Here is a 25,788-nt window from a genome sequence, read left to right as displayed (position 1 = left end):
TGGGCTTGAACCCCCAGCATTGCATTGGCGATGAGGAAGTCACTTGTTGGTCAAACCCAGTAGCACAGTGTACAGTACTACCGCCATGTGTTGGAGATAGAGATTCCCCTGACCTCTCCTCTTCTGCCTCCACTAGCTCTGGCTTCTACCTCAACTCCACTTTCACTTTACCCACCTTAAATGGCATTGGGCTAAGTCACACCTACTACGTCTCAAATGGCGCCCTATTCCCTATTTAGTGCACTACTTTTGACCAGGGTCCATAGGGCTCTGGTCAAACGTAGTGCACTATATAGGGAATATGGTGCCATTTGGGGGACACAGCCTAAGACTGCCCCACTGACAGTAGACACACATTATGCCTGGTTAGTAACTATACAACACCACAATCTGGTTTTAACTCTTGAGACATTCACACAAATACCGTTTCTCACTGACTAACTTTCTCTTCTCCATTCCTATCCTTCTACCTCTTTCTCCCCTCTCTCACCACCAACACGAGGCTTGTATACCGTGCTGCCTGGTGTCGGACACACACAAGGCTTCGTGGACAGGCCATCAATAAAGATAGCCTGATTGTTGTAGTGGGTCTAATGATAGGCTCAGTGCTAGCTAGAGAGCTCTGGCATAGTGACTGACTGGTTCTAGTATCTGAAACGTGTCCCCAGAACACTAGAACAAACAGAACGGCTAACGGAACAGTCAAGCATTCCGTTCTTAACAGACCCTTTATTTGAAATGTTAGGTAACCCTGGTTCAGCCTCACTCTGTTCTGTTGTCTGCGTTCATTTGTTCCTTTCAAATACAGAGTTGTCCAAGCTTCAACAACTTTTTATTAACCATCAGGTCCATTCCTACTCTCTGCAGTCTACGACTAAGTTTGTCTGTCCCCCCCCAAATCAAATGTATTTAACCCGAATACTAAAAAAATAAATGGCACAAAGAAAAAGGAAACGAGTTACCCTAGCCCACCTTCCCCCCTTCCCAGTGTACCTTTTTGACCTTTGTACCCACAGAGCCAGTAAAGCACTTCAACGAAGCACAAATCAACAGCACTTCCGTTACTCCATCATGTCAAAAAAACTGTTAAAAAAAAAGCAAAATAAATAATGGAAGGCACTAGAAACTCCAGCAGAGCTCTCACTGGAGTACTGGGGGGCGAAAGGAGACAGAAAAGACCAAGGGCAAGTCCTACATTGCACCTTATTCCCTATATAGTGCACTACTTTTGACCAGAGCCCCATGGGCCCTGGTCGAGGTCCATCGGCCCCTGGTGAAAAGTTGTACACCATGTAGGGGATAGGGTGTTATTTGGGACTCAACCCCAAGTTACTATTCAAGTACGTTAATTGAGTCCATTTAACATTCACATTTATCTAATATAAAGAAAGTAGAAAGAGAAGAAAGGTTAAAGTGACTTGGATAAGTACTGGATAAGGAAAATAGCTAGCCTTTTACTTTGTATTTTTTCAGCCTAAGTATTACCAATCCACCATAACGTTTCCTCCAACTGTCTTTTTTTCTTCTTAAACTCATGTTGTCCAACAACATTTAGAATAATCACAGTGTTTCAACATCAAAAACTGATGGGTAAATACAGGTCCATACAGAACACATCTTGTCTTCTTTTTTTAAATAGAATAATAATAATGTACATTTTTGTTTTCAATCACACTATTGAAAAGACTCAGAAGTAGAGAGATCGAGGCCCCTAATGCTGTCAACATCATGATTATAAAAGCTGTTATGTTACTATTAGATCATAGGTTTGAAAGCTTCACAAGCCCTCCTCAGGACAGACAGCGTTGTGTTGCTGGAGATCCAAGGCTTTACTTACAACCATCATACCATCCCCCATGCAGCCTGCCTCCAGCCCAGCCCACGTCCAGTCCTCCCCCTGCCCCACCGAGACCTCTCCTTCTCTGGGTCCACGCAGGACCAACACCAACCCACCTCACAACCGTGAAAACAATCTCATGTGTGACACAGAGCCAACAGGACATACCTCCCTCCGTTCGCCCTGCACTCCCTCTCAGAGCTAAACCACCTGTGAAAAAGAAGGCTATTGAGTCTGAGAGGGTCTACTTCAGTCAACAAGTCCTGTCTGAGAGAATCTACTTCAGTCCTGTCTGTTAGTTCAGGGGAGATCTCTCATTAGGGATATGTAGATGAGAACCATGGAAACTACCAGCCAGCTTATACAGACTTTAGGCTTCAGGATTGGGATCTCATTGGCCTCCCAGATACAGCACATTTTAGAATGGAGTAACTATAAGCCTGAAGTTAAGACTGGGATAGATGGGTCTCTCACACAGTACTCCTCTCCAATCAGGTGAAGAGATGGTTAGCATGGAGATGGGAGTTGTAGTTTCTTTAAAGGTCCTATACTGGGAGATGTAGTTTCTTTAAAGGCCCTATACTGAGAGTTCCTGGATAGGAGGGTCAACCTTAGCGTAAACCCTTTCATCATGCTACAGAAGGGTCTCCTCAGTTCAATGGGGACAGAGGAAAAAAATAAAAACACTAATTAAACATGGAATCATCATAAACCCAAACTCTTAAAAAAAGACATTCTGAATCTGGTCATGGATTGTTTTGTTTCCTAATGAAGGTCACTATGTGTTTTTATTATATTTAGGAGGAGGTTTCTATTGTGTTCTTATTGCATCCCATGGCAACAGGAGGGGTAGAGTAGAGTATGAACCCCCAGGCCTTTTCTACTGATTCTCCACCTACACACACCAATGTACATCCTAAATGATATATAGGAATAGCAGTACATGTGGTTCCGGATGTCAACACTGCCTGACCAGCTACATACATGGCACCAGTCCCACACCTCGGCCTCACAAGCTCATTCCTTCACCCCATAACCTTCCTCACATCTCCTCAACATGCTACACAACTCTACCATAATGGACTTCTACTGGAGCTGTATAGTACTGTACGGTCACTTAAAGCTCTGTTCTGGAGGTCAGTTACCAGCAGGAGGAGCTGTATAGTTCTGTACGGTCACTTAAAGCTCTGTTCTGGAGGTCAGTTACCAGCAGGAGGAGCTGTATAGTACTGTACGGTCACTTAAAGCTCTGTTCTGGAGGTCAGTTACCAGCAGGAGGAGCTGTATAGTACTGTACGGTCACTTAAAGCTCTGTTCTGGAGGTCAGTTACCAGCAGGAGGAGCTGTATAGTACTGTACGGTCACTTAAAGCTCTGTTCTGGAGGTCAGTTACCAGCAGGAGGAGCTGTATAGTACTGTACGGTCACTTAAAGCTCTGTTCTGGAGGTCAGTTACCAGCAGGAGGAGCTGTATAGTACTGTACGGTCACTTAAAGCTCTGTTCTGGAGGTCAGTTACCAGCAGGAGGAGCTGTATAGTACTGTACGGTCACTTAAAGCTCTGTTCTGGAGGTCAGTTACCAGCAGGAGGAGCTGTATAGTACTGTACGGTCACTTAAAGCTCTGTTCTGGAGGTCAGTTACCAGCAGGAGGAGCTGTATAGTACTGTACGGTCACTTAAAGCTCTGTTCTGGAGGTCAGTTACCAGCAGGAGGAGCTGTATAGTACTGTACGGTCACTTAAAGCTCTGTTCTGGAGGTCAGTTACCAGCAGGAGGAGCTGTATAGTACTGTACGGTCACTTAAAGCTCTGTTCTGGAGGTCAGTTACCAGCAGGAGGAGCTGTATAGTACTGTACGGTCACTTAAAGCTCTGTTCTGGAGGTCAGTTACCAGCAGGAGGAGCTGTATAGTACTGTACGGTCACTTAAAGCTCTGTTCTGGAGGTCAGTTACCAGCAGGAGGAGCTGTATAGTACTGTACGGTCACTTAAAGCTCTGTTCTGGAGGTCAGTTACCAGCAGGAGGAGCTGTATAGTACTGTACGGTCACTTAAAGCTCTGTTCTGGAGGTCAGTTACCAGCAGGAGGAGCTGTATAGTACTGTACGGTCACTTAAAGCTCTGTTCTGGAGGTCAGTTACCAGCAGGAGGAGCTGTATAGTACTGTACGGTCACTTAAAGCTCTGTTCTGGAGGTCAGTTACCAGCAGGAGGAGCTGTATAGTACTGTACGGTCACTTAAAGCTCTGTTCTGGAGGTCAGTTACCAGCAGGAGGAGCTGTATAGTACTGTACGGTCACTTAAAGCTCTGTTCTGGAGGTCAGTTACCAGCAGGAGGAGCTGTATAGTACTGTACGGTCACTTAAAGCTCTGTTCTGGAGGTCAGTTACCAGCAGGAGGAGCTGTATAGTACTGTACGGTCACTTAAAGCTCTGTTCTGGAGGTCAGTTACCAGCAGGAGGAGCTGTATAGTACTGTACGGTCACTTAAAGCTCTGTTCTGGAGGTCAGTTACCAGCAGGAGGAGCTGTATAGTACTGTACGGTCACTTAAAGCTCTGTTCTGGAGGTCAGTTACCAGCAGGAGGAGCTGTATAGTTCTGTACGGTCACTTAAAGCTCTGTTCTGGAGGTCAGTTACCAGCAGGAGGAGCTGTATAGTACTGTACGGTCACTTAAAGCTCTGTTCTGGAGGTCAGTTACCAGCAGGAGGAGCTGAACAGGCAGGGGGGCTCAGATAGGTAAGAGGGGAAAGGTCTGTTACTATCCTCCATCCCTCCTCTCTGAGATCAGTACAAGGCTCTGGTCTCTACTATAGAGTACATGTAAAAGCCAGTCAGTGAAGGAACAAAGCCCATCACCACACACACACATTTTACAATAGTAATTGTCACATTAACCCTCTTTGGCCACTTAACATTGCACTCGTGTCCATTGGTATTCCTTGTCGCGTTTTGCGTATTTCTTCGACCCCCAAGGCCTACAGTTGACCTCGGGGTGGGGGAGAGAGGGGGAGTGTGTCCCTCTCCTGTCATCCTTCAGGGAAACAGAAGAGGGCAGTGTGGTGAACCATTTCACACAGCAGCTGACTCTTCTCTCTCCTGCTCCTCCTCTTCACAGCCAGCTCATTCACATTCAATACAGTCCCACCAACCATGATGTTGCTTGTAACACACAAGCCCCTCTCCCCCTTGTAACACAGACACCCTTCTCTCCTCATTTCTCTCTCCCTCAGTCTGTCAGTCCCTCAGCCCGGCATGGCTAACATCCCCTCATGGACACTACGTGGTCCTCAGGTTGGGGCCTCCAGGGTTGCTGACGGATTTCTGCAAAGTGCTGATGTGGTGGAAGCCCTGCAGGGAGCCCTGCCCCCAGTGGCAGAGGAGGGGTACTGCGAGGAGGAGGCAACCAGGGGCTGAGAGGAGGCTAACATACCGGCCTGACCCTGTCCCGGCCCTGTGGACCCCGTGGATCCCACCCACTGGGCGCTGCTGTAAGGTGCAGTAGAGGAGGGGTAGCATGCCCCGACCCCGCCGTACTGGGGAGGGGGACACAAGGAGCCCTTGCGGCCTCCCAGAGAGGTAGCGGGGGTGGAAGAGGCGTTGCTGGGGCACAGCTGACTCGGGGCGGAGAACTTACGGCCCTTATTGGTCGACGGGGTCGCCTGGAGACGGAGAAGAGACACCAGGGTGAGATACTGCATGGCTGCTCTCCAATATCCATACTAGCATACCACCTACATTACATGGCCAGAGCTATCTCAGCTATGCTACGTGGAGGTTGGACCAGGACCCATATCTACAACTCATGTTCCAGCTTACAAACACCATAACATTCACTTCCAGTAATCTATATTTCAAATAAGCAACACAATCAAACATGGACTATATTGGTAAGGATTGAGCATCCCATTATTTTGATGAATAAGACCTTTTGAGAATGTTATTTTTGTTACTATACTAGAAAGAGTCTGTCTTTACTCACCTGGTAGCTGTGTCCCTGTGAGGGTTGCTGTTGGTGTTTGGAGCGACTCTTGCCCTGGGACAGACTGATGGCGTCGCGGGCCCAGTTGTCAACCAGCTTGTGCAGGTCGTCGGTGAACGTGCCCTTCCGGCCCTGTTGAGGGGGGTTGGGAGAAGGCTGGCCCTGGTTCTGACCCCCTGAACCTGGTCCTGGACCCTGGCCTCCTGGACCACTCACTGTGTTGGTGCTGCTGGTCCCTGGAGAGACGGGGAGAGCAGAGAGAAAGGGGGAGAGGGAGACAGGGAGGGAGAGAGAGAGGGGGAGAGAGTGAGGGGGAGCGAGAGAGAGGGAGCGAGAGAGAGCGAAAGGGAGCGAGAGAGAGAGGAGGGTTATGGGATATGTAGAGTAGGTAGTTGTGTGGGTGTCAATGTGTTTGCGTTGGTTAATGACATACTCTAGCTATGTCAACGTGTCAGGACAGGATCCTATGACACATTATGATCCACTCTGAGGCATGTATTTCAGCCTCCATCTGATAAACTAGGCCAACATTTAGCAGGATGAAAATATCTCATCTAATCTGACAAATGTGTTCTGCATATGAACAGCAGAGGGAGCTGTAACACTAGTCTAGTCCATCACCGTGAATGAACCAGAACATTCTCCATTTTAAAACACATTCACTGTCTGCAGATAAAATGTTCAATAGATCAACAATGACTAGCTTAGACTTACAGCTAAAATGACCCATCTCTCACAAGATACATTTTGGGGATTTAATTTGGGCCAAGACCTAAGATCATGGTGGTTTACGTTTGGAGACTTAATGAATTGTATTTCAAAACAACATGTTATCTAATGTTGTCTACAGTCATTCCGTATCAGCAGCCTTCCTGAACACTAACAGGCATTATATTACAGCAAGCATTACATGAGAACAGAGGAATTGAGCTGCAAACAAGCTTTAAAAGGTTAGCTGTTTAGTGCCTCTCTTCCTGGAAGCAGAGCCAGAACCCAAAATACACCAGAGGTGAGAGTGAGTATGGGAAAATACATCAGCTCCTTTTTCACAGTCGCCTACTGCAATATCTCAACAATCGAAGGCAACAACAATCACATACATGCAGTAGCCATGCAGTAGCTGGCTGCAATAGGACTCAAGGACCTGATGCATTTCCTTTGCAAACAATAAATTAAGATATGATAGAAAAACAAACTCCTAAAATGTAATTGCTGTTTGATAGATACACTAAGTTCAATCATTGAAGAGGCATAACCTTTGGCATTTCTGACAAACTACTGAGTCAGGTTAAAAAACATTTTATAAAAAAAGGAAAAATTGAAAATTAGTGGGGGGAAAAGCCATGACGTAAAAGCAGCAATACACTGAGTCATGACTGCAGCACCAGTGGAACTCTGGGTAGTGGAGTCCACAGGACAAGCCATGCTCTAGACTAGAAGAGATGGGGGAAGGAGGAGGGGGGCAGCTGAATCACAAAATGACTTCAGCATTTAGTGGTCTGGATGACTCCCATTCACTTTGCAACGACTCCGAGATTAAATCTTTTTTAGGTTGGCCAATAACGTAAATACCTTATGTTTAAAGAGGCAATCAGCACTTGCTACATCAATTTTCTGACTTATACATTCTTAATATGTACCCAATTATTCTTGAAAAATCGAACTTATAAATGCCTCATGTGCTTAGTTCAATTGTCATATCCCATCAGAACCCAAAATATAACCTTGTTTTACTCCAATGTTTGTAAACAAAGGAACAAACACTATATAACCTCAAAACATTGTTAAAACTATAATTGTAAGGCTTCCCGTGTGGCGCAGTGGTCTAAGGCACTGCATCAGAGCGCCATTAGAGATCCTGGTTTGAGTCCAGGCTCTGTCGCAGCCGGCCGCGACCGGGAAACCCATGGGCGGCGCACAATTGGCCCAGCGTTGTCCGGGTTAGGGAGGGTTTGGCCGGCTGGGATGTCCTTTACCATCCCGCTCTAGCGACTCCTGTGGCGACTCCTGACATGGTCGCCAGGTGTACGGCATTTCCTCCGACACATTGGTGCGGCTGGCTTCCGGGTTAAGCGGGCATTGTGTCAAGAAGCAGTGCGGCTCGGTTGGGTCGTGTTTCGGAAGACGCACGGCTCTCGACCTTCGCCTCTCCCGAGTCCGTACGGGAGTTGCAGTGATGGGACAAGACTAACTACCAAACGGAAACCACAAAATTTGGGCGTAAAAGGGATGATTTAAAAAAAATATATACATAGTCGTGGCCAAAAGTTTTAAATATTAATTTCCACAAAGTTTGCTGCTTCAGTGTCTTTAGATATTTTTGTCAAATGTTACTATGGAATACTGAAGTATAATTACAAGCATTTCATACGTGTCAAAGGCTTTTATTGACAATTACATGAAGTTGATGCAAAGAGTGAATATTTGCAGTGTTGACCCTTCTTTTTCCAAGACCTCTGCAATCCACCCTGGCATGCTGTCAATTAACTTCTGGGCCACATCCTGACTGATGGCAGCCCATTCTTGCATAATCAATGCTTGGAGTTTGTCAGAATTTGTGGGTTTTTGTTTGCCCACCCCCTCTTGAGAATTGACCACAACTTCTCAATGGGATTAAGGTCTGGGGAGTTTCCTGGCCATGGACCCAAAATATCAATGTTTTGTTCCCCGAGCCACTTAGTTATCACTTTTGCCTTATGGCAAGGTGCTCCATCATGCTGGAAAAGGCATTGTTCGTCACCAAACTGTTCCTGGATGGTTGGGAGAAGTTGCTCTTGGAGGATGTGTTGGTACCATTCTTTATTCATGGCTGTGTTCTTAGGCAAAATTGTGAGTGAGCCCACTCCCTTGGCTCAGAAGCAACCCCACACATGAATGGTCTCAGGAGGCTTTACTGTTGGCATGACACAGGACTGATGGTAGCGCTCACCTTGTCTTCTCCGGACAAGCTTTTTTCCCGATGCCCCAAACAATCATAAAGGGGATTCAGAGAAAATGACTTTACCCCAGTCCTCAGCAGTCCAATCCCTGTACCTTTTGTAGAATATCAGTCTGTCCCTGATGTTTTTCCTGGAGAGAAGTGGCTTCTTTGCTGCCCTTCTTGACACCAGGCCATCCTCCAAAAGTCTTCGCCTCACTGTGCGTGCAGATGCACTCACACATGCCTGCTGCCATTCCTGAGCAAGCTCTGTACTGGTGGTGCCCCGATCCTGCAGCTGAATCAACTTTAGGAGAAGGTCCTGGCGCTTGCTGGACTTTCTTGGTCGCCCTGAAGCTTTCTTCACAACAATTGTACCGCTCTCCTTGAAGTTCTTGATGATCCCATAAATGGTTGATTTAGGTGCAATCTTACTGGCAGCAATATCCTTGCCTGTGAAGCCCTTTTTGTGCAAAGCAATGAAGACTGCACGCGTTTCCTTGCAGGTAACCATGTTTGACAGAGGAAGAACAATGATTCCAAGCACCACCCTCCTTTTGAAGCTTCCAGTCTGTTATTCGAACTCAAATCAGCATGACAGAGTGATCTCCAGCCTTGACCTCGTCAACACTCACACCTGTGTTAACGAGAGAATCACTGACATGTCAGCTGGTCCTTTTGTGGCAGGGCTGAAATGCAGTGGACATGTTTTTTGGGGGATTCAGTTCATTTGCATGGCAAAGAGGGACTTTGCAATTAATTGCAATTCATCTGATCACTCTTCATAACATTCTGGAGTATATGCAAATTGCCATCATACAAACTGAGGCAGCAGACTTTGTGAAAATGAATACTTGTGTCATTCTCAACTTCTGGCCACTACCGTTCAAAAGTTTGGGGTCACTTAGAAATGTCCTTGTTTTTGAAAGAAAATCAATTTTTTTGTCCATTAAAATAACATCAAATTGATCAGAAATACAGTGTAGACATTGCTGTAAATTAATGTTGTAAATGACTATTGTAGCTGGAAACGGCTGATTTTGTATGGAATATCTACATAGGCGTACAGAGGCCCGTTATCAGCAACCATCACTCCTGTGTTTCAATGGCACGTTGTGTTAGCTAATCCAAGTTTATCATTTTAAAAGGCTAATTGATCATTAGAAAACCATTTTGCAATTATGTTAGCACAGCTGAAAACTGTTGTGTCTGATTAAAGAAGCAATAAAACTGGGCTTCTTTAGACTAGTTGAGTATCTGGAGCCTCAGCATTTGTGGGTTTGATTACATGCTCAAAATGGCCAGAAACAAAGAACTTTCTTCTGAAACTCGTCAGTCTATTCTTGTTCTGAGAAATGAAGGCTATTCCATGCGAGAAACTGCCAAGAAACGGAAGACCTCATAAAACGCTGTGTACTACTCCCTTCACAGAACAGCGCAAACTGATTCTAACCAGAATAGAAAGAGGAGTGGGAGGCCCTGGTGCACAACTGAGCAAGAGGACAAGTACATTAGTGTCTTGTTTGAGAAACAGATACCTCACAAGTCCTCAACTCACAGTTTCATTAAATAGCACCCGCAAAAAACACCGGTCTCAACGTCAACAGTGAAGAGGCGACTCCGGGATGCTGGCCTTCTAGGCAGAGTTCCTCTGTCCAGTGTCTGTGTTCTTTGCCCATTTTATTCTTTTATTTTTATTGGCCAGTCTGAGATATGGCTTTTTCTTTGCAACTCCAGCATCCCGGAGTCGGGACGTTGTTGACACTGTTGACGTTGAGACTGGTGTTTTGCGGGTGCTGTTTAATGAAGCTGCCAGTTGAGGACTTGTGAGGCTTCTGTTTCTCAAACTAGACACTAATGTACTTTTCCTCACGCTCACTTGCTCAGTTGTTTATTTATGTTGCCCAAACATTTTTGAGGAATACAAGATGTATTGACTTGAAAAATGTATAATTGGTTGAGTACTGTGGATACCAATATCCCTGTGAGCCTCTGCAGGCCCATGTCACCCAGGGTTAAGAACAGACATGGAAAATGAATAATATGACATTGTATTACACCCTCAAAACGTATTCCATGGATCCCATGGACAATTTTTTGTAAATCAGTTAAAAAGGACATTTAGAAGACATTGTTATACATCTGGCCACGGAACCCACTTTGAGAACCGCTGTAATAGATCATGTGAATGGGGTCATCGTCACAACAGAGAAATGCTCAAGTCAGCCTGTGAGAGGAGAGCCTTGTGGACCCCGACACATGACCAAAGCCACAGCTGGCATCCACAGGGCAGTCAGTGCACAGACACTCAAAGCAGAGAGCAACAGGGTGTAGGATTGCGAAATTCCAGTAACCTTTCCAAAATTCCCAGGTTTTCCAGAAAGAGAATAAGCAGGAGGGAACCCTCCAACTGGGATTTCTGGAAGACCTGGGACATTTGGGAAAGATTCTTTAACTTTGCAACCCTAACAGGGGGGTGCAGAGAGTGAGGGTGGTGGACGAGGCAGTAGGGGTGAGGGGCAAAGGTCATAAAATAGATAATTACTACAGAGTTGGTTGCAGGGGCAGACTTTTTTCACCATCTTCCCTGAAGAGTGGACGGAGAAAATGTGAAGCGTGGGACGGACGGAGAGAGCGTGAGGATTGGAGGAGAAAGTGTGTGTTAATCATTCACCCTTCTACAACAGACTACAGCATACTGAGTGTTTTCAATTAAAACACAAACAAGCACTCCTCCTGAGGTAAATCCGGATCCTCTCTACAGCTCATTCCCCTTGGCTAATGAGACAGGGTGTAGGGTGCTGGGGATAGGGGTGTAGTTGTAGGGTTTAGGGAGCAGGGAATAGGAGTGGAGGGGTGGAGAGCAGAGGTTGGCTGGAGTGTAAGCTGCAGAGGGATCATTAAGGCATTCATACAAACTTAACATCCATCAATGAACGTAAAAACTCCTTTCATTGAGTCAAACCCAGTCAGAATAAGTTACATCAACTCAACAGGTAAGAAACAATTGCTTGTCTTTCCTTTTTGTCTGCTTTGCAATGGAAGACATGGATCTGGTTGGCTGGGTGGGATCTCTCCTATCAGTTAGCTCAATGGTGAGATGATGGGATGTGATGAGGCTGAGTACAGCACATGGTAAGTTGGAGAAAGGTGGGGTTTCTGGATGTGAAGTTTGCTAAGGTTCTCCGCATTAACTATATCAATGGGGCAAACACAAGAAAGAAGAAAAGACCGCCTGCTGGCTGCAGTAGGGAGTACAGACCATAACTAAAGGGTAGTACTGTAGTACAGACCATAACTATTACTAAAGGGTAGTACTGTAGTACAGACCATAACTATTACTAAAGGGTAGTACTGTAGTACAGACCATAACTATTACTAAAGGGTAGTACTGTAGTACCTACCATAACTATTACTAAAGGGTAGTACTGTAGTACAGACCATAACTATTACTAAAGGGTAGTACTGTAGTACAGACCATAACTATTACTAAAGGGTAGTACTGTAGTACAGACCATAACTAAAGGGTAGTACTGTAGTACAGACCATAACTTTTACTAAAGGGTATTACTGTAGTACAGACCATAACTATTACTAAAGGGTAGTACTGTAGTACAGACCATAACTATTACTAAAGGGTAGTACTGTAGTACAGACCATAACTATTACTAAAGGGTAGTACTGTAGTACAGACCATAACTATTACTAGAGGGTAGTACTGTAGTACAGACCATAACTATTACTAAAGGGTAGTACTGTAGTACAGACCATAACTATTACTAAAGGGTAGTACTGTAGTACAGACCATAACTATTACTAAAGGGTAGTACTGTAGTACAGACCATAACTATTACTAAAGGGTAGTACTGTAGTACAGACCATAACTATTACTAAAGGGTAGTACTGTAGTACAGACCATAACTATTACTAAAGGGTAGTACTGTAGTACAGACCATAACTATTACTAAAGGGTAGTACTGTAGTACAGACCATAACTATTACTAAAGGGTAGTACTGTAGTACAGACCATAACTATTACTAAAGCGTAGTAGTAGTACAGACCATAACTATTACTAAAGGGTAGTACTGTAGTACAGACCATAACTATTACTAAAGGGTAGTACTGAGTACAGACCATAACTATTACTAAAGGGTAGTACTGTAGTACAGACCATAACTATTACTAAAGGGTAGTACTGTAGTACAGACCATAACTATTACTAAAGGGTAGTACTGTAGTACAGACCATAACTATTACTAAAGGGTAGTACTGTAGTACAGACCATAACTATTACTAAAGGGTAGTACTGTAGTACAGACCATAACTATTACTAGAGGGTAGTACTGTAGTACAGACCATAACTATTACTAAAGGGTAGTACTGTAGTACAGACCATAACTATTACTAAAGGGTAGTACTGCAGTACAGACCATAACTATTACTAAAGGGTAGTACTGTAGTACAGACCATAACTATTACTAAAGGGTAGTACTGTAGTACAGACCATAACTATTACTAAAGGGTAGTACTGTAGTACAGACCATAACTATTACTAAAGGGTAGTACTGTAGTACAGACCATAACTATTACTAAAGGGTAGTACTGTAGTACAGACCATAACTATTACTAAAGGGTAGTACTGTAGTACAGACCATAACTATTACTAAAGGGTAGTACTGTAGTACAGACCATAACTATTACTAAAGTGTAGTAGTACAGACCATAACTATTACTAAAGGGTAGTACTGTAGTACAGACCATAACTATTACTAAAGGGTAGTACTGCAGTACAGACCATAACTATTACTAAAGGGTAGTACTGTAGTACAGACCATAACTATTACTAAAGGGTAGTACTGTAGTACAGACCATAACTATTACTAAAGGGTAGTACTGTAGTACAGACCATAACTATTACTAAAGGGTAGTACTGTAGTACAGACCATAACTAAAGGGTAGTACTGTAGTACAGACCATAACTATTACTAAAGGGTAGTACTGTAGTACAGACCATAACTATTACTAAAGGGTAGTACTGTAGTACAGACCATTACTAAAGGGTAGTACTGTAGTACAGACCATTACTAAAGGGTAGTACTGTAGTACAGACCATTACTAAAGGGTAGTACTGTAGTACAGACCATAACTAAAGGGTAGTACTGTAGTATAGACCATAACTAAAGGGTAGTACTGCAGTACAGACCATAACTATTACTAAAGGGTAGTACTGTAGTACAGACCATAACTAAAGGGTAGTACTGCAGTACAGACCATAACTATTACTAAAGGGTAGTACTGTAGTACAGACCATAACTATTACTAAAGGGTAGTACTGTAGTACAGACCATAACTATAACTAAAGGGTAGTACTCAGACCATAACTAATACTAAAGGGTAGTACTGTAGTACAGACCATAACTAAAGGGTAGTACTGTAGTACAGACCATAACTATTACTAAAGGGTAGTACTGCAGTACAGACCATAACTATTACTAAAGGGTAGTACTGCAGTACAGACCATAACTATTACTAAAGGGTAGTACTGCAGTACAGACCATAACTATTACTAAAGGGTAGTACTGTAGTACAGACCATAACTATTACTAAAGGGTAGTACTGTAGTACAGACCATAACTAAAGGGTAGTACTGTAGTACAGACCATAATTATTACTAAAGGGTAGTACTGTAGTACAGACCATAACTAAAGGGTAGTACTGTAGTACAGACCATAATTATTACTAAAGGGTAGTACTGTAGTACAGACCATAACTATTACTAAAGGGTAGTACTGTAGTACAGACCATAACTATTACTAAAGGGTAGTACTGTAGTACAGACCATAATTATTACTAAAGGGTAGTACTGTAGTACAGACCATAACTAAAGGGTAGTACTGTAGTACAGACCATAACTATTACTAAAGGGTAGTACTGTAGTACAGACCATTACTAAAGGGTAGTACTGTAGTACAGACCATTACTAAAGGGTAGTACTGTAGTACAGACCATAACTATTACTAAAGGGTAGTACTGTAGTACAGACCATAACTAAAGGGTAGTACTGCAGTACAGACCATAACTATTACTAAAGGGTAGTACTGTAGTACAGACCATAACTATTACTAAAGGGTAGTACTGTAGTACAGACCATAACTATTACTAAAGGGTAGTACTGTAGTACAGACCATAACTATAACTAAAGGGTAGTACAGACCATAACTAATACTAAAGGGTAGTACTGTAGTACAGACCATAACTAAAGGGTAGTACTGTAGTACAGACCATAACTATTACTAAAGGGTAGTACTGCAGTACAGACCATAACTATTACTAAAGGGTAGTACTGCAGTACAGACCATAACTATTACTAAAGGGTAGTACTGCAGTACAGACCATAACTATTACTAAAGGGTAGTACTGTAGTACAGACCATAACTAAAGGGTAGTACTGTAGTACAGACCATAACTATTACTAAAGGGTAGTACTGTAGTACAGACCATAACTATAACTAAAGGGTAGTACTGTAGTACAGACCATAACTACAAGGGTAGTACTGTAGTACAGACCATAACTATTACTAAAGGGTAGTACTGTAGTACAGACCATAACTATTACTAAAGGGTAGTACTGTAGTACAGACCATAACTATTACTAAAGGGTAGTACTGTAGTACAGACCATAACTATTACTAAAGGGTAGTACTGTAGTACAGACCATAACTATTACTAAAGGGTAGTACTGTAGTACAGACCATAACTATTACTAAAGGGTAGTACTGTAGTACAGACCATAACTATTACTAAAGGGTAGTACTGTAGTACAGACCATAACTATTACTAAAGGGTAGTACTGTAGTACAGACCATAACTATTACTAAAGGGTAGTACTGTAGTACAGACCATAACTAAAGGGTAGTACTGTAGTACAGACCATAACTATTACTAAAGGGTACCAGTACTGTAGTACAGACCATAACTATTACTAAAGGGTAGTACTGTAGTACAGACCATAACTATTACTAAAGGGTAGTACTGTAGTACAGACCATAACTATTACTAAAGGGTAGTACTGTAGTACAGACCATAACTATTACTAAAGGGCAGTACTGTAGTACAGACCATAACTATAACTAAAGGGTAGTACTGTAGTACAGACCATAACTATTACTAAAAGGTAGTACTGTAGTACAGACCATAACTATTACTAAAGGGTAGTACTGTAGTACAGACCATAACTATTACTAAAGGGTAGTACTGTAGTACAGACCATAACTATAATTAAAGGTTAGTAGTACAGACCATAACTATTACTAAAGGGTAGTACTGTAGTACAGACCATAACTAAAGGTAAATACTGTCGTACAGACCATAACTAAAGGGAAATACTGTCGTACAGACCATAACTATTACTAAAGGGTAGTGGTACAGACCATAACTAAAGGGAGGTACTGTAGTACAGACCATAACTATTACTAAAGGGTAGTACTGTAGTACAGACCATAACTAAAGGGTAGTAGTACAGACCATAACTATTACTAAAGGGTAGTACTGTAGTACAGACCATAACTAAAGGGTAGTACTGTAGTACAGACCATAACTATTACTAAAGGGTAGTAGTACAGACCATAACTATAACTACAGGGTAGTACTAGTACAGACCATAACTATTACTAAAGGGTAGTACTGTAGTACAGACCATAACTATTACTAAGGGTAGTACTGTAGTACAGACCATAACTATTACTAAAGGGTAGTACTGCAGTACAGACCATAACTATTACTAAAGGGTAGTACTGTAGTACAGACCATAACTATAACTAAAGGGTAGTACTGTAGTACAGACCATAACTATTAAAGGGTAGTACTGTCGTACAGACCATAACTATTAAAGGGCAGTACTGTCGTACAGACCATAACTATTACTAAAGGGTAGTGGTACAGACCATAACTAAAGGGAGGTACTGTAGTACAGACCATAACTATTACTAAAGGGTAGTACTGTAGTACAGACCATAACTAAAGGGTAGTAGTACAGACCATAACTATTACTAAAGGGTAGTACTGTAGTACAGACCATAACTAAAGGGTAGTACTGTAGTACAGACCATAACTATTACTAAAGGGTAGTGGTACAGACCATAACTAAAGGGAGGTACTGTAGTACAGACCATAACTATTACTAAAGGGTAGTACTGTAGTACAGACCATAACTAAAGGGTAGTAGTACAGACCATAACTATTACTAAAGGGTAGTACTGTAGTACAGACCATAACTAAAGGGTAGTACTGTAGTACAGACCATAACTATTACTAAAGGGTAGTAGTACAGACCATAACTATAACTACAGGGTAGTACTGTAGTACAGACCATAACTATTACTAAAGGGTAGTACTGTAGTACAGACCATAACTATTACTAAAGGGTAGTACTGTAGTACAGACCATAACTATTACTAAAGGGTAGTACTGTAGTACAGACCATAACTATAATTAAAGGGTAGTAGTACAGACCATAACTATTACTAAAGGGTAGTACTGTAGTACAGACCATAACTAAAGGGTAAATACTGTCGTACAGACCATAACTAAAGGGAAATACTGTCGTACAGACCATAACTATTACTAAAGGGTAGTGGTACAGACCATAACTAAAGGGTAGTACTGTAGTACAGACCATAACTATTACTAAAGGGTAGTACTGTAGTACAGACCATAACTAAAGGGTAGTAGTACAGACCATAACTATTACTAAAGGGTAGTACTGTAGTACAGACCATAACTAAAGGGTAGTACTGTAGTACAGACCATAACTATTACTAAAGGGTAGTAGTACAGACCATAACTATAACTACAGGGTAGTAGTACAGACCACAACTATTACTAAAGGGTAGTACTGTAGTACAGACCATAACTATTACTAAAGGGTAGTAGTACAGACCATAACTATTACTAAAGGGTAGTACTGTAGTACAGACCATAACTAAAGGGTAGTATTGTAGTACAGACCATAACTAATACTAAAGGGTAATACTGTAGTACAGACCATAACTATTACTAAAGGGTAGTAGTACAGACCACAACTATTACTAAAGGGTAATAATGTAGTACAGATCACAACTATTAGTAAAGGGTAGTACTGTAGTACAGACCATAACTATTACTAAAGGGTAATACTGTAGTACAGACCATAACTACTACTAAAAGGTAGTAGTACAGACCATAACTAAAGGGTAGTACTGTAGTACAGACCATAACTATTACTAAAGGGTAGTAGTACAGACCATAACTATAACTACAGGGTAGTAGTACAGACCACAACTATTACTAAAGGGTAATAGTGTAGTACAGACCATAACTATTACTAAAGGGTAGTAGTACAGAGCATAACTATTACTAAAGGGTAGTAGTACAGACCATAACTATTACTAAAGGGTAGTAGTACAGACCATAACTATTACTAAAGGGTAGTACTGTAGTACAGACCAGATTAACATTCCAATCATTCAAGAACTTCAAAAGTATAGCCTGAACCGTTTAAATCAGGGTGATTATTAGCTGGATGAAGAAACGTTAGACATGATAATATTATGATTAGATGTTGACCTGAGTGGAGAGTATGGGACCGTAGTGGAAATGGATCAGTGTGGAGGACCAAGTGGCAAATATTTCACCTTGGTATTATACATAAATATCTATCACATTGTAGAACAGTTCTCTCCAGCCCTGTTCCTAGAGAGCTACTCTCCTGTAGGTTTTCACTCCAACCATAATCTAACATCTGATTCTAACAATTAGCTGGTTGAGAAGATGCATCGGGTTAGTTCCAAGTGGGATTGGGCGAAAACTCAGGAACAGGGTCGGAGAGCCCTGTTCTAGACTGTACCGGTCTTATAGCTCAACATGCTTTACGGAGCCATTACTGTTGCTATAGGTGATAATAATCAACATGGTTTATAGACTGGGTCAGATGTTTAAGGCTCTGCCTCCACACTGTATGTCTGTGGTTATAAACTACATGACTTTAATGCACGAGGATGGGAATGTACAGTCGTGGCCAAAAGTTTTAAGAATGACACAAATATTAATTTCCACAAAGTTTGCTGCTTCAGTGTCTTTAGATATTTTTGTCAGATGTTACTATGGAATACTGAAGTATAATTACAAGCATTTCATAAGTGTCAAAGGCTTTTATTGACAATTACATGAAGTTGATGCAAAGAGTCAATATTTACAGTGTTGACCCTTCTTTTTCAAGACCTCTGCAATCTGCCCTGGCATGCTGTCAATTAACTTCTGGGCCACATCCTGACTAATGGCAGCCCATTCTTGCATAATCAATGCTTGGAGTTTGTCAGAATTTGTGGGTTTTTGTTTGCCCACCCCCTTCTTGAGAATTGACCACAACTTCTCAATGGGATTAAGGTTTGGGGAGTTTCCTGGCCATGGACCCAAAATATCGATGTTTTGTTCCCCGAGCCACTTAGTTATCACTTTTGCCTTATGGCAAGGTGCTCCATCATGCTGGAAAAGGCATTGTTCATCACCAAACTGTTCCTGGATGGTTGGGAGAAGTTGCTCTCGGAGGATGTGTTGGTACCATTCTTTATTCATGGCTGTGTTCTTAGGCAAAATTGTGAGTGAGCCCACTCCCTTGGCTGAGAAGCAACCCCACACATGAATTGGTCTCAGGAGGCTTTACTGTTGGCATGACAAAGGACTGATGGTAGCGCTCACCCTGTCTTCTCCGGACAAGCTTTTTTCCCGATGCCCCAAACAATCATAAAGGGGATTCAGAGAAAATGACTTTACCCCAGTCCTCAGCAGTCCAATCCCTGTACCTTTTGTAGAATATCAGTCTGTCCCTGATGTTTTTCCTGGAGAGAAGTGGCTTCTTTGCTGCCCTTCTTGACACCAGGCCATCCTCCAAAAGTCTTCGCCTCACTGTGCGTGCAGATGCACTCACACATGCCTGCTGCCATTCCTGAGCAAGCTCTGTACTGGTGGTGCCCCGATCCTGCAGCTGAATCAACTTTAGGAGACGGTCCTGGCGCTTGCTGGACTTTCTTGGTCGCCCTGAAGCTTTCTTCACAACAATTGTACCGCTCTCCTTGAAGTTCTTGATGATCCCATAAATGGTTGATTTAGGTGCAATCTTACTGGCAGCAATATCCTTGCCTGTGAAGCCCTTTTTGTGCAAAGCAATGAAGACTGCACGCGTTTCCTTGCAGGTAACCATGTTTGACAGAGGAAGAACAATGATTCCAAGCACCACCCTCCTTTTGAAGCTTCCAGTCTGTTATTCGAACTCAAATCAGCATGACAGAGTGATCTCCAGCCTTGACCTCGTCAACACTCACACCTGTGTTAACGAGAGAATCACTGACATGTCAGCTGGTCCTTTTGTGGCAGGGCTGAAATGCAGTGGACATGTTTTTTGGGGGATTCAGTTCATTTGCATGGCAAAGAGGGACTTTGTAATTAATTGCAATTCATCTGATAACTCTTCATAACATTCTGGAGTATATGCAAATTTCCATCATACAAACTGAGGCAGCAGACTTTGTGAAAATTAATATTGGTGTCATTCTCAAAACTTTTGGCCACGACTGTAGAGAATGCCATTAGATACATGTATCCATTCATCTATGTGATGATGCCTCATCAGTGGTCATTGAGTCATTGATCTACAATTATCTATAAATGAGGCCAATTTTTTAAAAAGGCTAAAATGCCAGAGAGGAGAAAAGGCTCCCAATCGGAAGACAAGAGATAAATCACATGACAGGAAGTAGGAAGTGAAGGAGAAAGAAGACAAAGGAAGAGGAAGAAGCGTTACACACAAAGAGCCAAGCAGGGCGTACTCAGAAAACGGGTCCTTCTGCCACCACCTGGTTTGATGGTCACTCTCTCCGACCCACAGCTGAACGTTACACAGCCTGTGGTACAAAAAGAGAGGGGGAGAGAAAGAGAGAGGGAGAAAGAGAGAGAGGAGGGGTATATCGAGATAGAAAGAGGAGAGAGGGAGAGAGAAAAAGAGGTACACATACACACAGTAAGAATGGAACAGTAAGTACACTGAGGAACAGAGAGGGAGATGGAGAGAATGGAGAGGGATGGAGGAGAGGATAGAGCTGCACTGGGAGCAATAGCACCCCCTGTAGCGTGGGAGGAATAGGAGTGGCCCCACCAAGACAGAAATGGAGCTTCCACTGAGTGTGGTGGTGGGGTGGGGAGGGTGGTGGTATGGGGTGGGGGTATGGGGTGGTGGTATGGGGTGGTGGTATGGGGTGGTGGTATGGGGTGGGGTGGTGGTATGGGGTGGGGGTGGTGGTATGGGGTGGGGTGGTGGTATGGGGTGGGGTGGTATGGGGTGGTGGTATGGGGTGGTGGTGGTATTGGGGGTGGTGGTATTGGGGGTGGTGGTATTGGGGTGGTGGTATTGGGGGTGGTGGTATTGGGGGTGGTGGTATTGGGGGTGGTGGTATGGGGTGGGGAGGGTGGTGGTGGTATGGGGTGTTAGTGGAAGATTAACTTTTCCTCAACAGGCAAATGAGGCCTACTGGAGGCAGATGGAAGGACGAATGGGACGGAGGGATGAGAGCCAAGGCCTAGGCAGCTGGGCGCCGTGTGGGGCCTACCTTGGGTGGGGGCACAGAGACTGGGCACGGACAGCGTAGCTCGCTGGTGTAGGCAGAGCACAGGTTCTCACTGGAGGGGCCGAGATGCTTGAGGGGCCGGGTCGGCTCCCTGAGGCAGGGTGGAGGTTGGGGTCGGGGAGGCCCACAGGGGCCAGGAGGAGAGCCTGGTAGGGTGGGTACACTGAGGGGGCGCTCTGTGCAGATAAAGTGCTGCCTGAAGTTGACACACACAGACACCATACACACAGAGGAGGAGAACAGGGGAGGGAGGACGACAGGTCAGGGGAACAGCCTCCAAAAGTGCAGACACGCATACAGTGACTCTCACACATAGTGTAGGTAGGTAGGTAGGGTGCAGAGTGCTGGGTTACATCATAAACAATACAGCTAGTTCACTGTATGGTTTAAAAGTGAAGGAAGGAGAGAAGAGAAGATTGGTTTGCCACAAGTAGTCCTGTGAAGAAGAGAAAGCGAGTACAGTAACAAAGTCCCTACTGTAACACACTGGCTCTGCCAATACCCTCTACTGAGGAGGACCACAGGTTAGAGGTCAGGACCTGTCTATAGTGGCTCTAACAAAGATCGTGGATAAATGAAGATCGCTTATTCCGTCCGTTTACCATTGAAAGAAAATATATATCTCCCATAGACACCAATGCGATAGCAGTTGGGTCTGGTCTACTAAGTTGACTTCAATTGAACCAGAAAAAAAACAGAGTGGGGTGTCTCACTTCCTTTTCCATCTCTGGCTCTAACACACTTAAGGTCAAGAGGTTAGAGGTCAAGGGCTGCAGGGGATCTGTCACAAGTCAGGTTTTCTGCAGGGGGCTCTTGCTGATAAGACCAGTTCAGACAGAGGTCAGGGGTTAGTAGCACCTGGCTGCAGGGGCTCTTGCTGATATGACCAGTTCAGACAGAGGTCAGGGGTTAGTAGCACCTGGCTGCAGGGGGCTCTTGCTGATAAGACCAGTTCAGACAGAGGTCAGGGGTTAGTAGTACCTGGCTGCAGGGGGCTCTTGCTGATAAGACCAGTTCAGACAGAGGTCAGGGGTTAGTAGCACCTGGCTGCAGGGGGCTCTTGCTGATAAGACCAGTTCAGACAGAGGTCAGGGGTTAGTAGCACCTGGCTGCAGGGGGCTCTTGCTGATATGACCAGTTCAGACAGAGGTCAGGGGTTAGTAGCACCTGGCTGCAGGGGGCTCTTGCTGATAAGACCAGTTCAGACAGAGGTCAGGGGTTAGTAGTACCTGGCTGCAGGGGGCTCTTGCTGATATGACCAGTTCAGACAGAGGTCAGGGGTTAGTAGCACCTGGCTGCAGGGGGCTCTTGCTGATATGACCAGTTCAGACAGAGGTCAGGGGTTAGTAGTACCTGGCTGCAGGGGGGCTCTTGCTGCCCTGGGAGGAGCTACAGCGGCTGGACTTGCTGCTCTTGCTTTTGGTGGGTCGTCTCCTGCGACCGGCCAGGGCTACAGCTGGAGGGACCACCACGGCTGGAGGCACCTTGCCCAGCCTGGCGAACAGGGAGTCAATCTCATCCTTCTGCTTGGTGTGCAGGGCCTGGATCTCCTTCATGTGCCTGGAGAGGAGAGGAGATGAGAGGGAGCTGAATAGACAGCATATCAACCAAAAATATTCTCCAAATCCAATCAGTCTAATATCACAGGAACATTTCAGGTGAAGATAGACATCTGGGGGTTTTAGGAATGGAAACATATGCACTTAAATGTGACAATTCAAGAAGGGATTTTTTTGGAACAGCAAACAGGAACATGTCAGTCGAGCAGAAGAGAGGAGAGAGAAACAGGGTAAACCTACTAAAGCAGAAGAGAGAGAAACAGGGTAAACCTACTAAAGCAGAAGAGAGAGAAACAGGGTAAACCTACTAAAGCAGAAGAGAGAGAAACAGGGTAAACCTACTAAAGCAGAAGAGAGAGAAACCGGGTAAACCTACTAAAGCAGAAGAGAGAGAAACAGGGTAAACCTACTAAAGCAGAGGAGAGAGAAACAGGGTAAACCTACTAAAGCAGAGGTTAGAGAAACAGGGTAAACCTACTAAAGCAGAGGAGAGAGAAACAGGGTAAACCTACTAAAGCAGAGGAGAGAGAAACAGGGTTAACCTACTAAAGCAGAAGAGAGAAGAGAAACAGGGTAAACCTACTAAAGCAGAAGAGAGGAAGAGAAACAGGGTAAACCTACTAAAGCAGAAGAGAGAGAAACAGGGTAAACCTACTAAAGCAGAAGAGAGGAGAGAGAAACAGGGTAAACCTACTAAAGCAGAAGAGAGAAAACAGGGTAAACCTACTAAAGCAGAAGAGAGAGAAAACAGGGTAAACCTACTAAAGCAGAAGAGAGAGAAGAAACAGGGTAAACCTACTAAAGCAGAAGAGAGAGAAACAGGGTAAACCTACTAAAGCAGAAGAGAGAGAAACAGGGTAAACCTACTAAAGCAGAAGAGAGAGAAACAGGGTAAACCTACTAAAGCAGAAGAGAGGAGAGAGAAACAGGGTAAACCTACTAAAGCAGAAGAGAGAGAGAGAAACAGGGTTAACCTACTAAAGCAGAAGAGAGAGAAACAGGGTAAACCTACTAAAGCAGAAGAGAGAGAAACAGGGTAAACCTACTAAAGCAGAAGAGAGGAGAGAGAAACAGGGTAAACCTACTAAAGCAGAAGAGAGGAGAGAGAAACAGGGTAAACCTACTAAAGCAGAAGAGAGGAGAGAGAAACAGGGTAAACCTACTAAAGCAGAAGAGAGAGAAACAGGGTAAACCTACTAAAGCAGAAGAGAGAGAAACAGGGTAAACCTACTAAAGCAGAAGAGAGAGAAACAGGGTAAACCTACTAAAGCAGAAGAGAGAGAAACAGGGTAAACCTACTAAAGCAGAAGAGAGAGAAACAGGGTAAACCTACTAAAGCAGAAGAGAGAGAAACAGGGTAAACCTACTAAAGCAGAAGAGAGAGAAACAGGGTAAACCTACTAAAGCAGAAGAGAGAGAAACAGGGTAAACCTACTAAAGCAGAAGAGAGAGAAACAGGGTAAACCTACTAAAGCAGAGGAGAGAGAAACAGGGTAAACCTACTAAAGCAGAAGAGAGAGAAACAGGGTAAACCTACTAAAGCAGAAGAGAGAAGAAACAGGGTAAACCTACTAAAGCAGAAGAGAGGAGAGAGAAACAGGGTAAACCTACTAAAGCAGAAGAGAGAGAGAGAAACAGGGTAAACCTACTAAAGCAGAAGAGAGAGAAACAGGGTAAACCTACTAAAGCAGAGGAGAGAGAAACAGGGTAAACCTACTAAAGCAGAAGAGAGAAGAAACAGGGTAAACCTACTAAAGCAGAAGAGAGAGAAACAGGGTAAACCTACTAAAGCAGAAGAGAGAGAAACAGGGTAAACCTACTAAAGCAGAAGAGAGAGAAACAGGGTAAACCTACTAAAGCAGAAGAGAGAGAAACAGGGTAAACCTACTAAAGCAGAAGAGAGAGAAACAGGGTAAACCTACTAAAGCAGAAGAGAGAGAAACAGGGTAAACCTACTAAAGCAGAAGAGAGAGAAACAGGGTAAACCTACTAAAGCAGAAGAGAGAGAGAAACAGGGTAAACCTACTAAAGCAGAAGAGAGAGAAACAGGGTAAACCTACTAAAGCAGAAGAGAGAGAGAGAAACAGGGTAAACCTACTAAAGCAGAAGAGAGAGAGAAACAGGGTAAACCTACTAAAGCAGAAGAGAGGAGAAACAGGGTAAACCTACTAAAGCAGAAGAGAGAGAAACAGGGTAAACCTACTAAAGCAGAAGAGAGAGAAACAGGGTAAACCTACTAAAGCAGAAGAGAGAGAAACAGGGTAAACCTACTAAAGCAGAAGAGAGAGAAACAGGGTAAACCTACTAAAGCAGAAGAGAGAGAAACAGGGTAAACCTACTAAAGCAGAAGAGAGAGAAACAGGGTAAACCTACTAAAGCAGAAGAGAGGAAGAAACAGGGTAAACCTACTAAAGCAGAAGAGAGAGAAACAGGGTAAACCTACTAAAGCAGAGGAGAGAGAAACAGGGTAAACCTACTAAAGCAGAGGAGAGAGAAACAGGGTAAACCTACTAAAGCAGAAGAGAGAGAAACAGGGTAAACCTACTAAAGCAGAGGAGAGAGAAACAGGGTAAACCTACTAAAGCAGAAGAGAGAGAAACAGGGTAAACCTACTAAAGCAGAAGAGAGAAGAGAAACAGGGTAAACCTACTAAAGCAGAGGAGAGAGAAACAGGGTTAACCTACTAAAGCAGAAGAGAGAGAAACAGGGTAAACCTACTAAAGCAGAGGAGAGAGAAACAGGGTAAACCTACTAAAGCAGAAGAGAGAGAAACAGGGTAAACCTACTAAAGCAGAGGAGAGAGAAACAGGGTAAACCTACTAAAGCAGAGGAGAGAGAAACA

The 25,788-nt window shown here is 43.7% G+C and overlaps 1 protein-coding gene across 1 annotated transcript in view; it reads right to left on the bottom strand.

Annotated features, from left to right (window-relative positions):
* Nucleotides 1-5,121: 5,121 nt before the first annotated feature.
* LOC106599275 (serine/threonine-protein kinase WNK1-like) overlaps nt 5,122-25,788 on the bottom strand; it is a 166,643-nt gene continuing 145,976 nt past the window's right edge. Inside the window, 5 exon segments of the mRNA XM_045712422.1 lie at nt 5,122-5,493; nt 5,814-6,049; nt 21,370-21,408; nt 21,411-21,583; nt 22,741-22,947. Coding sequence (XP_045568378.1) covers nt 5,122-5,493; nt 5,814-6,049; nt 21,370-21,408; nt 21,411-21,583; nt 22,741-22,947 — 1,027 coding nt within the window.

The sequence above is a fragment of the Salmo salar genome, unplaced genomic scaffold (assembly GCF_905237065.1).
Source record: "Salmo salar unplaced genomic scaffold, Ssal_v3.1, whole genome shotgun sequence".
In the NCBI taxonomy this organism is placed as follows: Eukaryota; Metazoa; Chordata; class Actinopteri; order Salmoniformes; family Salmonidae; genus Salmo; species Salmo salar.
This window is presented reverse-complemented; position numbering and strand designations above follow the sequence as displayed.